Raw genomic sequence first — 22,323 nt, 5'->3', positions numbered from 1 at the left:
TCCATGAGCTACAGCTGAAATCGCTCAATCAGCTGTTGGACATTTTATAATATCTAAATCTTTATTTTTCCTGTAAAGGATGGAGAACAACAGGGATGAAGACTCTTCTACAGTCAATGTCAACAATGGCAAACGTCCTCTTAATAGTAAGTATATATTTTATAAGGATTAAAAACTAACAATACTACCCAAAAGCATTTCATACATTTTTATTCCCTCTGTAGAAAGTTACAGTTTCTTAACATGGGTTTTATCAGGAGTTGTTTTTATGTCACATGCAAACCTGAAGGTTTAAATTTCTTGTCTCATCTGAGAAATCTCTCTGCAAGCCAAGTTTAGTTGTATAGAACATTTCAGCAACAATTCAAAGTCCTTTACATGATTAAAAACAATAAAATGGAGAATAGCAAGATTGCAGATGTGCAATAAAGGAGAAATAAACACAATTTGTAGTGTGGTCTAAAATTAGTGATGTTTAATTTATTATTCTAAATAATCCAAAATCATGTTTTTAACATTGTGTAACGGCCCGGTTTGGAAGACCTCAACAAAATCATGGTGGGGATACAACACCAAAAAGACATTTTCAGCCTTTTTGATTTATTTGTTCATAAAATAAGTCTAGGGGTAGGGGGCGGTACCCCAGGCCACAGTCTGCATCGGAGTGCGTGCCTCAGTCTGGTCCTCCTCCGTCAGGCGCTGGTCTTCCTCAGACATGGACCAGCTGACCCCAGAGACTGCTCCCAGGGGTAGACCTCTGTCAGGTACGATACTTCCTGATGTGGTCAGTCAGAACCTCTGACCTGGCTTCCACAGGACTGCGCCCCACACTGTGTCAAGCCGACCGACGCACCCAAGACGTTTGTGCGTATGCCGTGAACGGAACGAGCACTCCTTATGTACGGACTATTAGGCAGTCTAATACTGTGCTAGTGACGTGTTGATTTGTTGCTGTTTTGCTATGACAATCTAAACTATTAAAATGTTCTTTCTTGGATTGCAAATTGAGTAATTTACTCAACTCCAGCAAGATAATTAGTGCAGAAATCTCAGTACCTTCAAAATACATGCAAGTGTGTCCTGCCCTTCTCTGATACGCAGCTAAATACATTCATCACCAAATAAAAGTTTTGACCAGGTTTGGCTGTCAGAGGGGAAATACCCTGACAATCTGAGCTTGGTAAGGAAATGAATCTGATAATTAAAGAGAGAGATACAGTTGGTAAAAATTGAAAGAGGGAGGGAGACGTATAAAGATAGAAATGAAAAAGGATAAATACAGTACATAGAAGATGACTAGAGAACATTGAACATTGATCGTGCAGAACAGTTTTTCTTCCTTAGGAATGTTCTGTTGAACATGAAGACATATTCAAGATGTTCAAGTATTTCTTTAATAACTACTAAATATATTTTGCTTAATAGTGGTCTCTACCATGATTACAGCAATCAACCGTTCTACAGACAGATTGCATCTTTAAAAAGAAAGCAACTGTGCTCCGATTGCAATCTTCTGGCCGATCACCGATCTATAAAAAACGTGACTTGCTGGTTTTATTTTGTGTGTGTGTGCAAAATATAGCGAAAAAAGTCACTAAGTTGGCAACATTGGGGTGACTATTGTAAAACTTGCATGTGGAGATGACCTGATGGGCGGGACTGTCCATCAGCCCTCTCGTGGTGGAAAGTGGCGGATTTTTGTGACCTCGTAGGTAGATTAGGTTGGTGGATCGGTTCCACAAGTAAGTCATGGCCAAGTGCCGACCACCCGAAGGGAAGGATATCAGGTAGATATATATATACATATATGTGTGTGTGTTAATGTACAACTGTATAGCCAGGATTAAGGAGGGCCCGCACCTTGGCTCAAGCCCAGGGGCCCACACCCTCCTAAATCCGACCCTGGTTACTAAGATACAGACACAACACTCCAATGCATTTGTGGCAATATCTGGTAATTTTAATCATGCCTCACTCTCTTCTATACTGCCTACTTTTCACCAGTTTGTCAGCTACTCCACCTGGGAAAACAAGATTTTGTATTTGCTTTACACTAATGTCAAGGATGCATGTGTCTCCAAACCAAGACCTCCTCTGGGGAAATCTAACCATAATCTTGTTTTTCTCTGCTCTGAATACAAACTCCTGGTGAAGAGGCTGCCCGTTAGGGGTTCTTTACGAATGGCACTGTCTTGCAACTTTTAGATGTGTCTCTGCTGCACCACACTTGAATTAAAAATAATTAAGTTATTAGCAGGTCTCTGGAGAACTTATCTACACAATAAGGAGGTAACTAAGCCATTTGATTCCAGTGTTTTGTGCATGTAGCACATCTAAAAACTGCCGGACAGTGGTCCTCTAGGACTGGAGTTTGACATCCCTGGTCTAGAGTCAGCACACAGCTTCAGTTATTACAGCTATCCATCCATCCATCCATCCATCCATCCATCCATCCATCCATCCATCCATCCATCCATCCATCCATCCATCCATCCATCCATCTTCTTCCGCTTATCCGAGGTCGGGTCGCGGGGGTAGCAGCTTCAGAAGGGAGACCCAGACGTCCTTCTCCCCGGCCACTTCTTCTAGCTCTTCCGGGGGAATCCCGAGGTGTTCCCAGGCCAGCCGAGAGACATAGTCCCTCCAGCGTGTCCTGGGTCTTCCCCGGGGCCTCCTCCCGGTGGGACGTGCCCGGAACACCTCACCAGGGAGGCGTCCAGGAGGCATCCTGACCAGATGCCCGAGCCACCTCAACTGGCTCCTCTCGATATGAAGGAGCAGCGGCTGTACTCTGAGTCCCTCCCGGATGACTGAGCTTCTCACCCTATCTCTAAGGGAGAGCCCAGCCACCCTACGGAGAAAACCCATTTCGGCCGCTTGTATCCGCGATCTCGTTCTTTCGGTCATGACCCAAAGCTCATGACCATAGATGAGGGTGGGAACGTAGATCGACCGGTAAATCGAGAGCTTCGCTTTTTGGCTCAGCTCTCTCTTCACCACGACGGACCGGTACAGCGCCCGCTTGACGGCAGACTCTGCGCCAATCCGCCTGTCGATCTCCCGCTCCCTTCTTCCCCCATTCGTGAACAAGATCCCGAGATACTTGAACTCCTCCACTTGGGGCAGGACACCCCCCTGACCCGGAGAAGGCACTCTACCCTTTTCCGGCTCAAGACCGCCTCGAAGCTCGGATTTGGAGGCACTGATCCCCATCCCGACCGCTTCACACTCGGCTGCGAACCGCTCCAGCGAGAGCTGCAGATCACGACCCGATGAAGCCAAAAGGACCACATCGTCTGCAAAAAGCAGAGATGAAATCCTAAGGCCACCAAATCGGATCCCCTCAACACCTTGGCTGCGCCTAGAAATTCTGTCCATGAAAGTGATGAACAGAATCGGTGACAAAGGGCAGCCCTGGCGGAGTCCAACTCTCACCAGAAACGAGCCCGACTTACTGCCGGTAATGCGGACCAGACTCTGACACCGGTCATACAGGGACCTGACAGCCCGTATCAAAGGGCCCGGTACCCCATACTCCCGGAGAACCCCCCACAGGACTCCCAGAGGGACACTGAAGAACGCCTTCTCCAAGTCCACAAAACACATGTAGACTGGTTGGGCAAACTCCCATGCACCCTCCAGGACCCTGCCGAGGGTGTAGAGCTGGTCCAGTGTTCCACGACCAGGACGAAAACCACACTGCTCTTCCTGAATCCGAGGTTCGACTATCCGACGGACCCTCCTCTCCAGGACCCCTGAATAGACCTTGCCAGGGAGGCTTAAGAGTGTGACCCCTCTATAATTAGAGCACACCCTCCAGTCCCCCTTTTTGAACAGGGGGACCACCACCCCAGTCTGCCAATCCAGGGGAACTGCCCCCGATGTCCATGCAATATTGCAGAGTCGCGTCAGCCAACACAACCCTACAGCATCCAGAGCCTTAAGGAACTCCGGGCGGATCTCATCCACCCCCGGAGCCTTGCCACCGAGGAGCTTTTTAACCACCTCAGCTACCTCGTCCCCAGAGATTGGAGAGCCCAACCCAGAGTCCCCAGGCTCAGCTTCTTCAATGGAAGGCATGTTGGTGGGATTGAGGAGGTCTTCGAAGTACTCTGCCCACCGGCCCACAACGTCCCGAGTAGAGGTCAGCAGCACACCATCCCCACTATAAACAGTGTTGGTGCCGTACTGCTTCCCCCCCCTGAGACGCCGGATGGTGGACCAGAATCGCCTCGAAGCTGTACGGAAGTCTTTCTCCATGGCCTCTCCAAACTCCTCCCACGCCCGAGTTTTTGCCTCAGCAACCACCCGAGCCGCATGCCGCTTCGCCTGCCGGTACCCATCAGCTGCTTCCGGAGTCCCACAGGCCAAAAAGGCCCGGTAGGACTCCTTCTTCAGCCTGACGGCATCCCTCACCGAAGGTGTCCACCAACGGGTTCGAGGGTTGCCGCCGCGACAGGCACCGACAACCTTGCGGCCACAGCTCCGATCGGCTGCCTCGACAATGGAGGCACGGAACACGGTCCACTCAGACTCCATGTCCCCCACCTCCCCCGGGACGTGTTCGAAGTTTTGCCGGAGATGGCAGTTAAAGCTCCGTCTCACAGGGGATTCCGCCAGACGTTCCCAGCAGACCCTCACAACACGTTTGGGCCTGCCAGGCCTGACCGGCTTCCTCCCCCACCACCGGAGCCAACTCACCACCAGGTGGTGGTCAGTGGACAGCTCCGCACCTCTCTACACCCGAGTGTCCAAGACATACGGCCGCAGATCCGATGAAACAATGACAAAGTCGATCATCGAACTGCGGCCTAGGGTGTCCTGGTGCCAAGTGCACATATGGACACCCTTATGCTTACACATGGTGTTCGTTATGGACAATCCATGACGAGCACAGAAGTCCAACAACAGAACACCGCTCGAGTTCAGATCGGGGGGGCCGTTCCTCCCAACCACGCCCCTCCAGGTCTCACTGTCATTGCCCACGTGAGCGTTGAAGTCCCCCAGCAGAACAAGGGAGTCCCCAGGAGGAGCACTCTCCAGTACCCCCTCTAAGGACTCCAAAAAGGGTGGGTAATCTGAACTGTCGTTCGGCCCGTAAGCACAAACTACAGTCAGGACCCGTCCCCCCACCCGTAGGCGGAGGGAGGCTACCCTCTCGTTCACCGGAGTAAACCCCAACGTACAGGCGCCGAGATGGGGAGCAACAAGTATGCCCACTCCTGCCCGACGCCTCTCGCCTTGGGCAACTCCAGAGTGGAAGTATGTCCAGCCCCTCTCAAGGAGGCTGGTTCCAGAACCAGAGCCATGTGTCGAGGTGAGGCCGACTATTTCTAGCCGGAACCTCTCGACCTCACACACTAGCTCCGGCTCCTTCCCCACCAGAGAGGTGACATTCCACGTCCCAAGAGCCAGCTTCTGCAACCGAGGATCGGACCGCCAGGGTCCCCTCCCTCTGCCGCCACCCATCACACAATGCACCTGACCCCTTTGGCCTCTCTCACGGGTGGTGGGCCCATGGGAGGGGGGACCCATGTTTCCTCTTCGGGCTGAGCCCGGCCGGGCCCCATGGGTAAAAGCCCGGCCACCAGGCGCTCGCCATCGTGCCCCCCCTCCAGGCCTGGCTCCAGAGTGGGGCCCCGGTGACCCGCGTCTGGGCGAGGGAACGCCAAGTCCAATGTTTTTGCTCATCATTGGGGTCTTCGGGCTGCGCTTTGTCTGGTCCCTCACCTAGGACCTGTCTGCCTTGGGTGACCCTACCAGGGGCATGAAGCCCCAGACAGCATAGCTCCTAGGATCATTGGGACACTCAAACCCCTCCACCACGATAAGGTGGCAGCCCATGGAGAGCTAGAAACTAGAAATCAGGCCTGAAATCTGGGTGTAATGATGGCCTCTGACCTGAAGCATCAGAAACATAAAGCCAGTTACAAAGTTGGTCTTCTATCACTTGACATTTTCAGGATTAAAGGACTAATGTCGCAGCAAGTTCTAGAGCAGGGGTCTCAAACTCCAGTCCTTGAGGGCCGCAGTCCCGCAACTTTTAGATGTGCCTCTGCTGTACCACCTGAATAGAATAATTAGGTCATTAGCAAGGCTGGGAGAACTGATCTACACAAGCAGGAGGTAATGAAGCCATTTCATTCCAGTGTTTTGTACCTGTGGCACATCTAAAAACTGCAGGACTGCGGCCCTCGAGGACTGGAGTTTGAGACCCCTGTTCTAGAGAAACTCATCCATGCATTTATGGTTAGTCCTATTGATTACTGCAACAGTGTTTGTACAGTTCTTACTAAAAGGTCAATCTTCCAGCGGCAGCTGATCCAGAACGCTGCTGCTGGTGTTCTCACTAAAACCACGAAGATCGTGCACATCACCCCAGTTCTGAAGTCCTTACAATGGCAAACATGTTGCTCAGAAAATCGACTTTCAAGATTTCTGTTAGTTGATAGACAGGTTGAAAGGCTTGGCATCCAAGCTACGTTAATGACTTGTTGTTGTATCAGCCTTGCAGACCACTCAGAACTTCTGGTTCTGGTCTGCTCTTCATCCCCAGAACTAGAACCAAACATGAAGAAACACTGAGTTCATTTAAAACAAGGATAAACCCTCCCCCACCTATTTAAAACTATTGACCAGTAATCACTGGAACATTGACCAGCACAATGTATTTATGATGACTTTCTGCTTTCATGATGTAAAGCACTTTGAACATCCTTGTGGCTGAAATGTGCTGTACAAATAAACTTTATTGATCAATTAATCAATAACCCATTGGTTCCATTGTTGTTTTTTTCAGCTGAAGAAGTGGAATCATCAGCACTCCGGCTCTCTTCTCTGTTGTTGCTGTGTTTGGGGTTGCTTTGTGTCATACTGACTGCAAACATCGTCTACAGTGAGTTTCATTTCAACAGAATAAATTTTAAGTTTCCTTTATAACAAGTATTTAAAGGTTTAAAGCATTGGGATGCAAGCGTTCAGCAGTAGGAGGAGTTCTGAGGGTTGACAAAAAGTCAGGGACACTGAAGTGTTACCAAGAATCAGTTCAACTTATTGCTGCCCAGCTTGAAACCTGTCAAAGTCCTAAAGTTTTTAAGGAAGAGCTAAAGGTGTAGTTGAGGAGAGGAGGATGTCTGGCTTGTGAACTGCAGGAATTTATCTTTGCATTTCGTAGATGATGTGGGCTGTGGTTCCCACCTTGCACTGCAGTGGTTTGATGCTGAGTGTGAAGCAGCTGGATAGACGGTAATCTCCTCTAAGTCAGAGACCATGATTGTTTACTGCACCCCTCTGAGTAGTCTCTGCCTTAAGTGGAGGAGTTTAACCCCTTAATCTGCACCGGAACACCCATGTGCCGTTTTTCCATTATATTTTCCGGGGGTGAGATTTACGCTGCTGGTGTCCATTATGACGCTTTTATTGGGCAGCCTAGAGCCCCCCCTTTTGATTGACACGGCATTCGACCAACAATGTTATGAGACTGAGCAACGTGGTTTCATGGTCCTTGATGTCACCGCCTTCACTCTTGTCATGTCTTTGTTTTGTCCTTTGTTTTGTCTGAATGTTACTATGTGTGCTAATGTGTCCTTTCCTCTTTTAATTTAATTCCCCTTTTATTACTTAGAAACTGTGAAGTACTCACTTTCAACCCAGAAAAGGAATTAGAACAAACTTAGAATCCAGAGAAACAACTTTAATTTGTCGAGTATTCACTTTTTAGACCAATACTATGCTTTTTAGTAGAGATGCTCCTATCGGATTTTTTGATGCAGATTCTGATACCAATCATCCATGAGTCCGATCTCAGCCAATCGCCAATCTTTGCAGATCGCCTGGAATGGCTGTTAATTTTTTGCTTTAGGTATAAATGATGCCATGTTATCTGGCAATACATTCACCTAATTTAGACATAATAGACATATTTTAATGCATATCTAAAATCCTTTTTTTTTTTTAAGTTACATGCTGCAGCTTTAAGCAGATGTTTGGTGTGAGAGTTCACTGTCTGGTGGAGGTTGAGAGGTGCTATGTCTGTGAAATATTACTACCAGTAGCGCGTAGGCAGAACCAGTGTCTTACACCGCCAGCTCGAAGACTTTAATTGTTTTTTGGGTTATTTGTTTAGCTTTCTGACCGTGATGCTAATCCGGGTGAGTGTTGGTAGCTGCGCTGCTTTACCTGCTATCTGGCCGCTCCGGATGTCCTTTTTTCCTGCAGTGAGCCTCGATGTAGCCAAACTCCGTCAAGTGCTTGTTTTTTAAATATCATATTAGATTCGTTGTGTTGATGCATTTTGACGTGCTTCGCCCCCGAGGTAATTTTCCACCGCAACACGCAAACGTCCCCATTCACTCTCAGAGCGTTATAGTTCCACACGACAGGATTTGTTGCCACGCCAGTTGGCCAGTCCATCACAGGGCAACGCAGATACTATCAGAGCAAATATCCATGCACCCTCATACCTAGGGACAATTTAGTGAGGCCAGTTAGCCTGATACTCATGTGTTTGGTCTCTGAGAGAAAGTAGGACTACCTATCCTAAGAATATGTTCTAAGGGTTTGAGAGAAAAACTGAAAAATTTTGATGCTCTCTGATACAGACAGTTTCCCTGACTTTATAACACATTTGTGTGTTTTTATAGTGAGTTTCACGACGACCACTCAGCAGGAAAATATCACAAGCCTTGCAACAGAAAAAAAGCAGCTGATTAAGGAACGAAAAATTATGGAGAAAAAGATTGAGGAGGTGATCCGAGACAGACACTTGAGCCAAGTAAGAGCGAGGCTTACCCGAGAGAGGCTTACTCAAGACAGAGAGAAGCTGAGCAATAAGATAGAGGAGCTTAACAAAGAGAGAGACGAGCTGAGCGAAGAGAAAGAGGAGGTGAACAAACAGAAAGAGGAGCTGAGCCGAGAAAGAAACAAGCTGAAGTATAAGACAGAGAAGCTGAAAGAAGAGAGAGAGGATGTGAGTAAAAAGAAAGAGGAACTGAGCAAAGCGAAAGAGGAGCTGAGCAAAAAGAAAGAAGAGCTGAGCAAAGAGAAAGATAAGCTGAGCAAAGATAGAAAGGAGTTGAGTAAAGAGAAAGAGGAGCTGAGAAAAAATACAAACGAGCCAAGCAAAGGGAATGAGGATCTCAGAAAAGAGAAAGAGAAACTGAGCAAAGAGAAAAAGGAGCTGACAAAAGAGAAAGATGAGCTGAATAAAAACAAAGGTGAGCTGAGCAAAGATAAAGAAAAACTAAGCAAAGACAAAAAAGAACTGAGCAAAGAGAAAGACAAACTAAACAAAGAAAAAGATGATTTAAGCAAAGACAAAAAGAAGGTGAGCAAAGATAAAAAGGAACTGAACAAAGAGGAGGGCGACCTGAAGAATTTAACAATAGAGCTGAGCAAAGAGGAAAACGATCTGAACAAAAAGACAAAGGAGTGGAACAAAGAGAAGGATGAGCTGAACAAAAAGAAAGAACAGCTAAGTAAAAACACAAAGGAGCTGAACACAGAAAAAGAGAAGCTGAACAAAAGGAAAGATGAGCTGACAAAATTGAAAGCAGAACTGAGCCAAGAGAAAAAGGGGCTGACAAAGAAAATGAACAAAGAGAATGAGGAGCTGAACAAAATCAAAGATGATCTGAGCAAAAAGAGAGCAGAGCTGAGCAAAACAACAGATGAGCTGAGCAAGGAGAAAGCAGGGCTGAACAAAGAGAAAGACGAGTTGAGCAAACAGAAAAGGGAGCTGAGCAAAGAGAAAGACAAAATGGACAAAGAGAAAGATGAACTGAACAAATACAAAGATGAGGTGAGCAAAGAAAAAAAGGAGCTGAGCAAAAAAAATGATGAACTGAACAAATACAAAGACAAGCTGAGCAAAGAAAAAAAGGAGCTGAGCAAAGAAAATGATGAACTGAGTAATAAGAGAAATGAGCTGAACAAAGAGAAAGATGAACTGAACAAAAAGAAAGACGACCAGAGCAAAACGAAAGCAGAGCTGAGCAGGAAGACAGAGGAGTTGAACAAAGAGGAAAATAATCTGAATAAAAAGAAATTGGAGCTGAACAAACAGAACGAAGAGCTGAAAAAAAAGAAAGTGGATCTGAGCAAAGAGAAAACAAAGCTGGTCAAAGAGAAAGAAGAGCTGAACAAAAAGAAAGTAGATCTGAGCAAAGAGACAGCGGGGCTGGACAAAGAGAAACAGGAGTTTAGTAAAAAGAAAGTGGATCTGAACAAAGTGAAAACGGATCTAAACAAAAAGAAAGAGGAGCTAAACAAAGAGACAGTGAATCTGAGCAAAAAGACAGAGCAGCTGAGCAAAGAGACAAAGGAGCTGAACGAACAGAAAGCGGATCTGAACACAATGAAAACGGATCTGAACAAAATGAAACAGGAGCTGAACAAAGAGAAAGTGGAGCTGAATGAAGAGAAAGGAAATCTGAGCGTATTGAGAAAGGAGTCAGAGATTCGATGCAAAGAGAGAGAGGCCCTGAAGACCTTCTACGACTATGTCATGAAATTTCACAATTTTCCTGTTGAAGAATTCTGCCCTCTAAATAGTAATTATATTTCTAAATTACCTTTGAAACTCTTGATTATTAATTTTAATTTGGAAATATTAAATTAACAGTTTTCAAGACACAGCTGACCATTATTACCACAGGTAGAGTGCTGAAGGTCACTTTTCTGACCACAAAGTGAGCCAGTAAAATTGATTCATTAGCAACAGGTTAACAGCCAAGTTTTCATTTCAGAGAATATTGTTTTTGTTTTTTAGTGAACCCTGTGGTATGCTACTTCTGACTAGAATGATATTGTAATTGAATCACCTTTCAATATTGATCTGCACTCTACCTTTAAAATCTTTGCTTGAATAATTTTGATGATTGAAATATTAAATAAGTCCACATGGATTTCTTCTAGGGCTGCACAGTGGCGCAGTTGGTAGCACTGTTGCCTCTCTCTGGGTTCTCCAGCTTCCTCCCACAGTCCAAAAACATAACTGTCAAGTTAATTGGTCTCTCTAAATTCTCCCTAGGTGTGAGTGTGTGTGAGCATGGTTGTGTGTCCTGTCTGTTTCTGTGTTGCCCTGTGACAGACTAGCGACCTGTCCATGGTGACCCCGCCTCTCGCCCGGAACGTTAGCTGGAGAGGCACCAGCATTTCCCGACCCCAGTAGGGACAAGGGTGTTAGAAAATGGATGGATGGATTTCTTCTAGAAATGTTTTTTATTTTAGAGATTATTTTACCAAAGTTTCACTTAATTCTGCTCTTTTCCCTTGTCTAGTGAGACCAAAGTGTGAGGATTGCAGGGTAAAGGAGCCATCATACAATGGACACTGCTACTGGATTCAGGATGACTTAATAAGTTCGATGACCTGGGATTTAGGTCGAAAGTGGTGCAATTTATATGGTTCAGATTTGGTTGTAATTGATGATCTGGAGGAGCAGGTAAAACAAAATGCCACCTCTACTCTTTAAGTTTAAAACTAATCTGGGAGTCTCTGGAAGATTAATACCTTGGCAATACTGTATCACGCTTGCTAGATGAATCAGCGTCTACTAATTACAAGTTTTTTAAGTCACAATAGAAAACATAAAAGAGGAGGAGGCGTTACTTTGTAGATTTGTGTTTCTATGATGTAAAGCACTTTGAACTGCTCTGTTGCTGAAATGTGTTGTACAAATAAACTTGATTGATTGGTAGCCTGAAGTAAAAAAGATTTATGACGGTCTAAAATAAAATCTGTTCACAGGAATTTATCACCCTTCAAATAAAATACCACGAAGCTGGGAAAGGATTCTGGTTAGGGTTACATCATACACCAGGCGGATGGGTCTGGATTGATGGACGTAAGAACACCCTTGAGTAAGAACTGTTATCTAAAAATATTATTTAAAGCTGCAGTATATAACTTTTATAGAAAATATTTTTACATATTTGTTGAAACTGCTATCATGTCCTAACTGTATGGTATCAGACTAATAAGATGTGAAAAAAATTGGGCTCCTCTGCCTTCTCCCAATGCTCTGAATGCTAACTAGAAACAACCAATCAGAGTCTGGAGGCGGGTCTTAGCGCTGTCAGTCACAATCTAGTGTGGCGAAGCTGGTCAGCCTCTTCTTGGGGGCGCTGCGTTTCTTCAGAGTGCAATAATATGTCAGGGAGGAAGTGGAAGGGGGTCGATCTTTACATAGATTATCTGGCTCATACCAAACTGTCACAACATATTGACAGTTTTAACAAAGATGTAGAAAAAATATTGTTTATAAATGTTACATAGGTAGAAATGTAAATATATTTTCCACAAGCTTGTAGAAGAGTAAAATATAGTGAGTGACGACGACTCCAAGATCTCCCAGGACTTCTTCTAAAACCAAACCTTGGTGGACTGTGAGATATGTTATGTACCGCTACTCTCACCCTAGCTTCTTTTTTGTTGGACTGGTTACGGGAGTAGGTCTGCAACAATAGATACATATGATTGCATGAACAAAAACGAAAAGGGAAACAAAACAAAACGGGCACCTGACGGAACACACAAAGTGGTGAGGCTTACCTTGAGCGTCCGTTCACAGATCCGTCACCCGCTGACATCCTGTAGAGAAGGTCCAGCCCACACGATCCTTCGTCCATCAGATGCTCAGTTCAATAGTTTTTTTTCTTTAATATGTAGTAATTTTTTTCTTTTCCTAGAAACACACCAAATGTGATTCTGGCTTTTGCCAAAAGTCAAAACAACAACAAAACCAAACTTCAGCCTGGCCAAAACATCCAACGCTCCCCTCTGGGCTGATCTGTCCCGAGGTGAAGGTTCTCTTCTGTCTAGAGCCTTCCCGCACCGTGTTTGTTATTTTTCTCAACAAAAGTTGCTGCTGCAGCTGCTCCGAACACACGCCAAGCATCACTCATTCACCCCAGGTGTGCCATCAGCCTAGTTTTAAAAGCATCCAGGACTTGTTGAACATGTTGGCCTAAATATGTTGCAATTTTCCTATTATCTAAAAGAATTGCTGTTTGTGATAGGCCAAAACTCATAATTACTTCAAAAATGTACATCTTTTCACCCATGGAGGTCTCCATTTTTTCACCGATGGGTTGATGACGCGTTTTGGTCCATTCTGTACTGGAGTCTACAAACGCAGGAAGGCTAACTTTACCCAGTAGTTGTATATCATATTGCGTTTGACTGGTGTAATTTTAGATAATGCCACACTGTGTCACTATTGGCTGTGATTAAAAAAATAAATAAAAATTCAGACGAATCTGGACAATTTCCGACATGAAAGAAAGTTAGAGCGCAATGCGAGAGTTTGAGAGGAACAAAACGAAGGACCTAATCTGGACCCTGGTCTTTTCTCCACAACACTCATCTGTACCAGGTGATTGTTACCTTAACGAGCTAAAAATAAATGCTGTGCAGAGACAGGCAGAGCTGGACACTTCTTGAGATGCTAACAGGAGCTTTCCTGCCTGCGGTACTGACATCACCGATCCGACCGGATCCATGGAGGTCTGGTGTCGGTGGTAACAAAATCCGGTGTGGCTGTTACCACCGCACCGGACTTCACACAACACAGCTGATGCCGAACCGGATACAGCGCTACAGACGCTGGGAGAAACGTCAATGACGAGCAGCGCTAATGGAGCTATTACTACTGGAAATGCTAATGGATCTAGAACACCGGTACTGATTGTGAAACCACTACCAACAGCGAACAAAGTTCAGACCCTAAACTGTTGTTGCCTAATTGGACACAGAGCTATAGAAGTTCTTACTTAGATCACACAGTCCGACCAGAGGTACGTGTCATTCATTGTTTCACTTACAAAGCTGAAGGCAGCAGAAGCTCCTACGGCCAACTCAGTCCTCTTCCTCTGTTTGGTCCTTCTCTTCATCACCTCTTCTGATTTCTACATTCTGATCGGTTTCAAATTAAAAAGGCTTAATAACGTTAGTCATCACTCTTTTGGCTGGAGGAGCCAGGTTGGTGGACCATTACACGTCATTTACTCAGAATGCATTGCAGCGTGAACAACATGGCGACATTCCTATGAAAATATTTTATTAAAATTTATAAAAACTAAATAACCTATAATATTATTACCGTATTGTTTTTACATCTAAGATAAATATTTCCCAAATAAGGTTATAACTAATCGTGGGTCCCTTTAAAGCTTTAAAGCTTGGGCTGGCTGTGACCCGCCACCCAGCAGTGAACCGTCAAATGTGCCACTAATAAAAACAAATAATCAGTAGGCATTTGCCACAAAGTAAAGCCACAGAGAGCATGTAACAGATATAAATGGGTACTTTGTTCTGTTTGGACGTCCAATGATGTCAAAGCTTACTGAGTTTCCTCAAGCTTGTTCTTTTCAGCATGAGCTTCAGACGTCTGATCAGATTCCAGTTTTGGAAAACAAACCTTCATCTTCCTAATGTAGCTATGAGCAAACTGCAGCTGGGTTTTCTTGTGCCTTTGGGTCAGTGGTTCTGTAGGTGATTGAGTTCAGGCATGGAGACCTTCAGTCCTCAGTCTGTCCTCACTGTGGGACCTGAAACCTCTGTGGCTGATGCCACCAAGCCTTGCTGCTGGTCTTTTGCAGTCAGTCGATGGTTTTTGACCACCTGGGAATGTGGCGGCTTTCTGTTTCTGCCACCAGGGGGCGTAGCCATTGTCCCTGTAACTTTAAATTGGATTTTATTCTTCCAGCTGTAACTCTATGAACATTCAGGGCATTTGCTACCTTTATGCCTCTCTTAATGTCAATGCCTTTGACTAGGACATTATTGTAACATGCAATGAAACATTAAGTTCTTCCTCAAACAGGATTGGTGAAGGCCTTCATTGGTTAAATCAGGAGCGATCAAGAAAAAAAAAACCCTGATTTGTAAACACATGCTCTCATGAAGCATTCTGTTGAGAGGGATGAATAATTTTTAGACTTCATCTTTGGAAGTAGTTCTTTATGTTGAATTTAGGTAAAATTATTTTGTTTCATTAGGTTTATTTACATTTTTAGCTTTGTGTAGTATCATTTATTTCTTAAACATCTAAGAAAATTTCATTTGTACCAAAACCCTGTATTGCACTTGGGGTTGAATAATTTTAGATTCAACTGTAAAAACAAACTTAGTCTTTGCAGCTATTACAGGTGTGAGTCCTGACCTGTTGACCTTTTTTGCATGCCCTCCCTTTATCTCACAACCCACTTTCCTGTCCATTCAAAGTCAAATAAAGATCACTAGAGCCAAGAAAGTCCTTTAAAAATTTTGATTTTTAAAACATTTAGATCTCCAATCCACTCTTCCAAGTTTGTACAACACCTTTTATTTACTGCAAGTTTAGTTTCTTTTCAAGTGTGTTTTTATTTATAGAGACACCTATAACTCTCACATGTAGATGCTGACAGTTTTCAGTTTGATGTCAATAAGCTGCTGTACAATTTTTATATTATAAATGTTCTGAGATTCATGTTTCTGTCTTAAAGCTTCTGGATGAAAGGGACTCCCCATACTTTAGGAGCAGCACTGCATATGCCACAAAGTAAAGCTACAGAGAGCTGGAAAGCAGAAGACAAAAAAAAGCCCAACAGTTTCATCTGTGAGCGTCCGATGACTGTTTGGCCCTATAACTAACACTGTTCTCTTAAAGTTTCAACAAGGATTACTCAACTGTGTCATCAATTTTTGCTTTTAAACGAGAAAATCTAAATTTTATGTCCACAGCGACAAGTCCGATAAACTATTAGCAACCCTGCTGAAGGGCTCTAGGGCAAGGCAAATTATTTGAAAACAAGATGTCCGAAGTCTCCCTCGCAGGTTCAGATGGTCTTTCATCAGAATCTTTCAAGTAATTCTCAAACTTACTTTCTGTACAGCTTAGGCCACCCTTACCAATTGCTTTAAACAAGGATCCCTCCCTCAGTCATTTTACGAAGCTTGTATCACACTTATTGCAAAAAAGGGGAAAGATCCAATGGATTGCACCTCATTTAGGCCTATTTCTCTCCTGAATACAGGCGCCAAAGTTTTAGCCAAAATTCTTGGTCGCAGGCTGGAAATCGTTCTACCGTCAGTTTTTTCAAAAGGCCAAACAGGTTTCATTAAAGGTCGACCATATATTTTAAAGTTAGAAGGCTGATGTTGTCTCTTTGACTCTCCTTTTGCAGTCCTAGTCTGCTACAGTTTGTACCAATTTTCACACCTCAAAACCATTTAAATTACAAACTGGCAGCCATCAGGGCTGCTCTCTAAGCCCCCTGCTTCTTGATCTGGCCATAGAGCCCCTCACCATTGCAATTAGTACCAGTAAGGAGATATCCAGCATTCAGAGCAATGATATGGAACATAAGGCATCGCTTTATGCAGACGATCTTTTACTTTTTATTTCCACACCATCAGTCTCGCTGCATTTTGCTCTCGATCTGTTTAGCCAGTTTGGTCAGATTTCTGTGTGTAAGCTGAACCTTACCAAACTTGAGCTTTTCCCTCTAGGTAGTAAAACAAATGTCAGATTTTACTACTGCCTTCTCCTATTTCTTATTTTATTATCGGTCTGCCAACCTTTCATGCGTAGTGTTTGGTATTTTTACCATAACTTTGCTAACCGTCCTGACTGGGTGATCATGAAGTTACACAGTGACAACAATATATCCCTTCTGGTCGTTCGCCCAGTTTCTTTGACAGAGTCAAAAGAAACTGAGGCATAGTTACTTTAAAAAATAACTTTAATTGGATTACTGATTACTTAAAATAACTTAGTTACTTTACTGATTACATGATTTGGAAAGTAACGAAGTTACATTACAAGTTACTTTATTAGTTACCTCAATATAAATATCACATTAAGCTTTGCCAATGCTTACATAACTGCAAGTTATTTTGTAATGGTAACATCAACAATGTATATACACTTATAAGGTTGAACTGAAGGGGAGATTGTTTAACGGTTACAACAGTCCACAAAACAAAACAAAAACTTGTATTTTTTGCGTGTTTTTGTGTTTCCCACTAGTCTCTGGAAAACTAATGGTGCGTTCACACCAAACGTGTTTCGCGCGTCTGGTTTACATTCAAAGTCTATGTGGAGGCGCATCAAGGGCGCCTCGCAGCGCGATTTGAAGCGTTGTTTTACAGGCTGCTAACCAATCTGTAAAGAAGGAAGGAGGTAAGGTCTAAAAGAAGATTGATCCATGGTGTTCAAAGGAATGAGACAAAGAAACCAAAAGTCAAAATAAAGCTCTTAAGATGTTGGAAATGAATCATATCTCCCAGAATCCTTGAATCCAATAGGTTTAAAGTCATTGTGAGAAGAACTCTAAAAAATGGAAAAAGGGATTATTGTAGGCATTTATGTAATAGGAAGAGAAGCAGTATGGACAATGATGAGGAGAGTGAATGTGAATATAGTTATCTAATCATGTTTACATGTATACATGTAAACATGTATACATGTTTATATTATATATTAATATAATATATATTATATTAATATATAATATAAAGATTATATATTAATCTTTATAAAAGATTAATATATTCTTTCAATAAATTAATCTTGATCTGGGACCCGAGTCCAAATTTTGTACCGCAAACAATCTATTGTGAAATATTATGACAATAAAAATTCTTGAATCCTTAAATTTCTTTAAATGAAAAGAAATGTATAAAAAATATTTGCTAAGCAAATACAATAAGATATGATTATCCCTTTTATGAGTTTATTTACAGTCTTAAATTGATTTTATTGGGGATATCATGTTTTAGAAAAGTGCTGTTTTGATTTTGTGATGCTGTATGAGTGATAGTAATAAGTATTCAAGGATTTTTTTATTGTCATACCACCTAGCTTGTTTGTCATACGAAATTCGGACTCCGATCCCAGATTAAGAAATGTACTACACAATAAATGTATAATAAAGTAACTTAAATAATTCATGAGGTGAAACTGTAATAGGTGCAGCTTTAGTTCAGGATTCCCTGGTGGTCTGTGTGCAGGATGCGTGTTGCCTCAAGGTTTTTTTCTCAGATTTCATTCATCTGTTCAAGGCGGAAAATAGAAACTCCCACAGTGCTCCGATGCAAAACAAACATTTATTCCACAGTTTTTGCACAACCCATAACCTCCACAAAATAAAACTACGGTAGAAAATTACCGATTACTTCTCGCCTCAGATTTGGGTATACTGGGCTACACAGCACTCTTTGTTATGGGGATGAGACAATAGAACATATTGCACTGTCAAAATTATGACTTAGAAAAATAACGGTTGATTCAAAATGTAAAAAGAATTAAACTTAAACTAGATTTGATTCACTTATTTAGCAGTAACTTGAAAAGTAAACGTTATCAGACAATATTTTGCTTTATTAACTTAAGCTATATAATCCTTTAGTGTCGTTCAATTCCACATTTCATGCCAGTGGGTGGCGGTAATGCACCAATTTCGTTGTTTGCAAATAACCATCAAAGAAGAAGAAAGCAGCCATTACTGAAGACTAATTTCTGTTTTCACAGGTATTAGTGCACAAGTATTAGATGGGTGTCATTTGTAGAAGTGTTTCGAAGTGCAGAACAGTGTTTTATTGACATCGATTCTGTTTTCATATATTTCTGTGTATTTAGAAGTGACTGTTTACTGCCGCTAGCTTAAATGCTAACTTCCGTTACTATAAACACGTTGCATGTTATTTAATTTCGGGCATGCGCAGAACAAGACCACGACTGTTTACATGTCTCTTCAGCGGCAAAACAATTCCGTTAACAAAATTAAACCTAGAGACGGAGGCATCATTAATTTATGGCAGTTCACCATAGCAAAGGGAAAATAACGCAGAAAAACAATTGAACTGCTCCAAACGTTCATTGTTCTCGGTCCCTGTGTTTGCTTCGCTACGCAGACCCGTTGCCATAGAAATGACTGACAACAGTTACACTATTATATCAATATTCAACAGTAAAATCCGTTGCTTATGTATTAACCCCAAATTAAGGCTGTTGCTAGTGAGTTTACCCCTTGTGCCCAGTGCAGCACTGAAAAACTTCAGTCCCCGTCCACCTGCTGAATGGACGCCCTTCCGGTCTGTATAAATAACGGTCAGAGCGGACAATCAGCTCCCAGATTGATTTATTCTCCATCTATTTAGGAACCAGTGAGGCCCATTGCTGTTTCCAATAGGGTTTGTCATTTAAGGCTATTTCTGTGGGGTTAAAGGCAAAGCAGGATGTAGTCTATGCCTCACTGGTTCCGTCCAGACCACAACGTGAAGCATCCGCTCGGACGGTGCAGACATTGGACATTTTATAATATCTAAATCTTTATTTTTCCTGTAAAGGATGGAGAACAACAGCGACGACAGTGACTCTGCTACAGTCAATGTCAACAATGCCAAACATCCTCTTACATGCAAGTGACTCTATACATATTTTACATTTTATGAGGATTAAAAAGTAACAATATTGTCCAGATGCCCTCATACATTTTTATTCCCTCTGTAGGAAGTTGTAGTTTCTTAACATGTCCTGTATCAGGAGTTGTTTTTATGTCACATGTAAACCTTGAGCTTTAATCTTTTTGTATGATCTGAGAGTTGTGTGATACAAATAAACTTCATTGATTGATTAATAAATAACTTATTGATTCCATTGGGGTTTTTTTCAGCTGAAGAAGAAGAGGAGCCATCAGCACTCCGACGCTCTTTTCTGTTGTTGCTGTGTTTGGGGTTGCTTTGTGCCATACTGACTGCAAACATCGTCTACAGTGAGTTTCATTTCAACAGAATAAATTTTAAGTTTCCTTTATAACAAGTATTTAAAGGTTTAAAGCATTGGGATGCAAGCGTTCAGCAGTAGGAGGAGTTCTGAGGGTTGACAAAAAGTCAGGGACACTGAAGTGTTACCAAGAATCAGTTCAACTTATTGCTGCCCAGCTTGAAACCTGTCAAAGTCCTAAAGTTTTTAAGGAAGAGCTAAAGGTGTAGTTGAGGAGAGGAGGATGTCTGGCTTGTGAACTGCAGGAATTTATCTTTGCATTTCGTAGATGATGTGGTTCTGTTGGGTTCTTCGGACCGTGGTTCCCACCAGGCACTGCAGTGGTTTAATGCAGAGTGTGAAGCTGCTGGATAGACGGTAATCTCCTCTAAATCTGAGGCCATGGTTGTTTACTGCGCCTTTAATAAGCACACTTTCTATGTCCTGCTTCGCTGTGCCGTCCTTCGATCGGCTGCTGGTCTCTGTTCATTCCAACACAGACTAACGGCGCCTGTGGGTTTTTCCTGACAACTGCTGGCTTCTGGTCATACAAACATATTTGCTTCTTTATGATGACTGCCATCATTAGATGATACTTGTTGCTTGTCTTATAGCAAGCAACAAGGCTATAAGATTGTGCAACATATATTACATATATGGATAGTAGAATGATTACTTATGAGTTAGTTAATGATGAGGTCAAATCAGAAAATTTCTGGTTCGATTGCTGGAGGGAGTGGTATTTTATAAAAACACACAACCATATAGTGCAAAATTATTGAATCATTTTGCACTATATGGTTGTCTTTAATAATCTAATATTTACAAAATAAATATTAAATAATATTTACAAAAAAATATACAGTCAAGTACTTCATTTAGTCAATTCCATGAAATCCCAGAAATGTTTTTTTTTTTTTCTTCTATCCAAGGCAAAATGTTGTAGCTCAGCTCCTTGATGGAGGTGAGATGGATGATGGAAAAGGATCCAAATTCAGGTTTTTTTTCAACAATCACAACTGCGGCAGCGACAGACACCGTCTCCCAGCTCGCCCCGTGAGCAGCAGGTGTCTAATGAGACGGCTAGTCCTGCGACACTAAAACAGGAACAAAGACATTGAATGGCCTTTGTTCTTGTTTGTGCTTAAAAGAAATTGGGAAAGAAAAGCTTTTTAAAAATAAATCTTTAAATTATTAGAATAAATAAAAGAAGTGAATCTTTAAGGCCTATAAGGTTAGGCAATCGGCTAACTTTATATTTAGAGCTGCGGAGCCTTGCTCACCCGCAACCAGTATTATGTTAAAATACACAGTAGGACAGCTGATAAACCTTAACATTAGCGCTTCTCTGTGGCGCCTTTCAGTCATGAAGCAGCGTGGACTCCTTTGTCGACCACCATTCACTGGAGCTCTTGTAGAAAGTTTGTCTACTCTTTCTCAGTGAATGCTATTCCTTCCTTCTGGACAGCTGCACCTTCTGTCACATGCTCTGTGCGTCATCAGACTGCTGACGCTCTTAGGATTTATAACCATGGATATCCAGCTCAACAGCACATGTGGCAAGCCAGAAAACATGGGGTAGGTTGTGACCTCCTGTAGGATGTGTACTGCATCTGCACTCAAGCAGGCTGATGAGCTGCACGATAAGACTTTGACCGATCTTCTGGATCTTCATGCTCTCATCAAAACCAGACCTCCCAGTTTCTCTTGTTTGGCTCCCTGGTACAACAACCGTCTGCAGAAAATGAAGACAGCTGGACGTGTTCTTGAACAAAGATTCATTGCTACCAGACTAACTGTACACTGACAAGCTTATTGGGATCACCAAAAGGCCTATGCAAGATCCCTGAGAGAGGCACGGACACGTTACCTTTCCAGTATTATCAGAAAACTTCTGGAAAAGCTTTTTTTGACAGTCCATCATCTCTATAAGTCACATACCTTCTCAAACTCAAATTTCACACAAGACCACTGCAGTAGTTTCTAGGATTTTTTCTGCCCTCAAAATCAACAGCATCCCTTCCACTGTCTGTCCTTCATCTACTCCATCTCAACTGACTGATGACCTGCAGTTTGGGATCTCAGAGGCTTTCTGCCACTTTGTCCCAACATCACACCAATAGATTCATGACATTGAAAGGAGAATGAAGCCCACCACGTGTTCTTTAGACCCCTTCCTTTGTCTCTGCTCAAATCATTCAAACGAGCACAATAACATCCCACTCTGCTACCTTAACTGACAACATCTTCATAAATGACATGGTTAAGTCATTATTAATTAATGACGTCAGTCATCACTTACCAGTGTTTGTTGCATATGACAAAAAAAAATTTGATCCACCAGAGATAAAGAGCAGAACGTATATGGGAGAGTAAGGAGTGAAGAGGCAGTCACTCAATTTAAAAATGATTTGTTGACACAGAATCAGGAGGTTGTTTATCAAAAAGAGGATATTAATGAAGCTTATGAAAACTTTCTAGAAGTGTTCATGGAGCTTTGTAATAAAATCTGTCCAATAGGAGTAACAATAACAACAAACATAAATATTGTAATTCTCCTTGGATAACAAAAGGAT

General features: G+C 42.7%; 2 protein-coding genes across 2 annotated transcripts; both read left to right on the top strand.

Annotated features, from left to right (window-relative positions):
* Positions 1 to 9,271, top strand: LOC116717947 (golgin subfamily A member 6-like protein 7; the record flags this gene model as incomplete). The annotated part of the gene is made up of 3 exons (XM_032559630.1): positions 1 to 146; positions 6,800 to 6,895; positions 8,643 to 9,271. Coding segments are annotated over exons 1-3 (792 nt in total), but the record flags the coding sequence as incomplete, so codon positions are not given.
* Positions 9,272 to 9,369: 98 nt separating this feature from the next.
* Positions 9,370 to 19,460, top strand: LOC116717946 (golgin subfamily A member 6-like protein 7). Its single transcript, XM_032559628.1, has 4 exons — positions 9,370 to 10,550; positions 11,280 to 11,443; positions 11,749 to 11,861; positions 19,333 to 19,460. The coding sequence occupies exons 1-4, from the start codon at positions 9,590 to 9,592 to the stop codon at positions 19,409 to 19,411; spliced, it is 1,317 nt and encodes a 438-aa protein (XP_032415519.1). The 5' UTR covers positions 9,370 to 9,589; the 3' UTR covers positions 19,412 to 19,460.
* Positions 19,461 to 22,323: the final 2,863 nt, after the last annotated feature.

This window comes from Xiphophorus hellerii, chromosome 3, assembly GCF_003331165.1.
Source record: "Xiphophorus hellerii strain 12219 chromosome 3, Xiphophorus_hellerii-4.1, whole genome shotgun sequence".
In the NCBI taxonomy this organism is placed as follows: Eukaryota; Metazoa; Chordata; class Actinopteri; order Cyprinodontiformes; family Poeciliidae; genus Xiphophorus; species Xiphophorus hellerii.
The sequence above is the reverse complement of the archived record's forward strand: the minus strand, read 5'-3'. Positions and strand labels throughout refer to the sequence as shown.

What these genes read in the sequence shown, in the direction of transcription:
- LOC116717946 (XM_032559628.1), top strand. Translation starts at nt 9,590, where the DNA reads ATGAACAAAGAGAATGAGGAGCTGAACAAAATCAAAGATGATCTGAGC. An exon ending in AGAATTCTGCCCTCTAAATA is followed by an intron (nt 10,551 to 11,279) that starts GTAATTATATTT and finishes TCCCTTGTCTAG; the next exon opens with TGAGACCAAAGTGTGAGGAT. An exon ending in GGACGTAAGAACACCCTTGA is followed by an intron (nt 11,862 to 19,332) that starts GTAAGAACTGTT and finishes TTTCCTGTAAAG; the next exon opens with GATGGAGAACAACAGCGACG.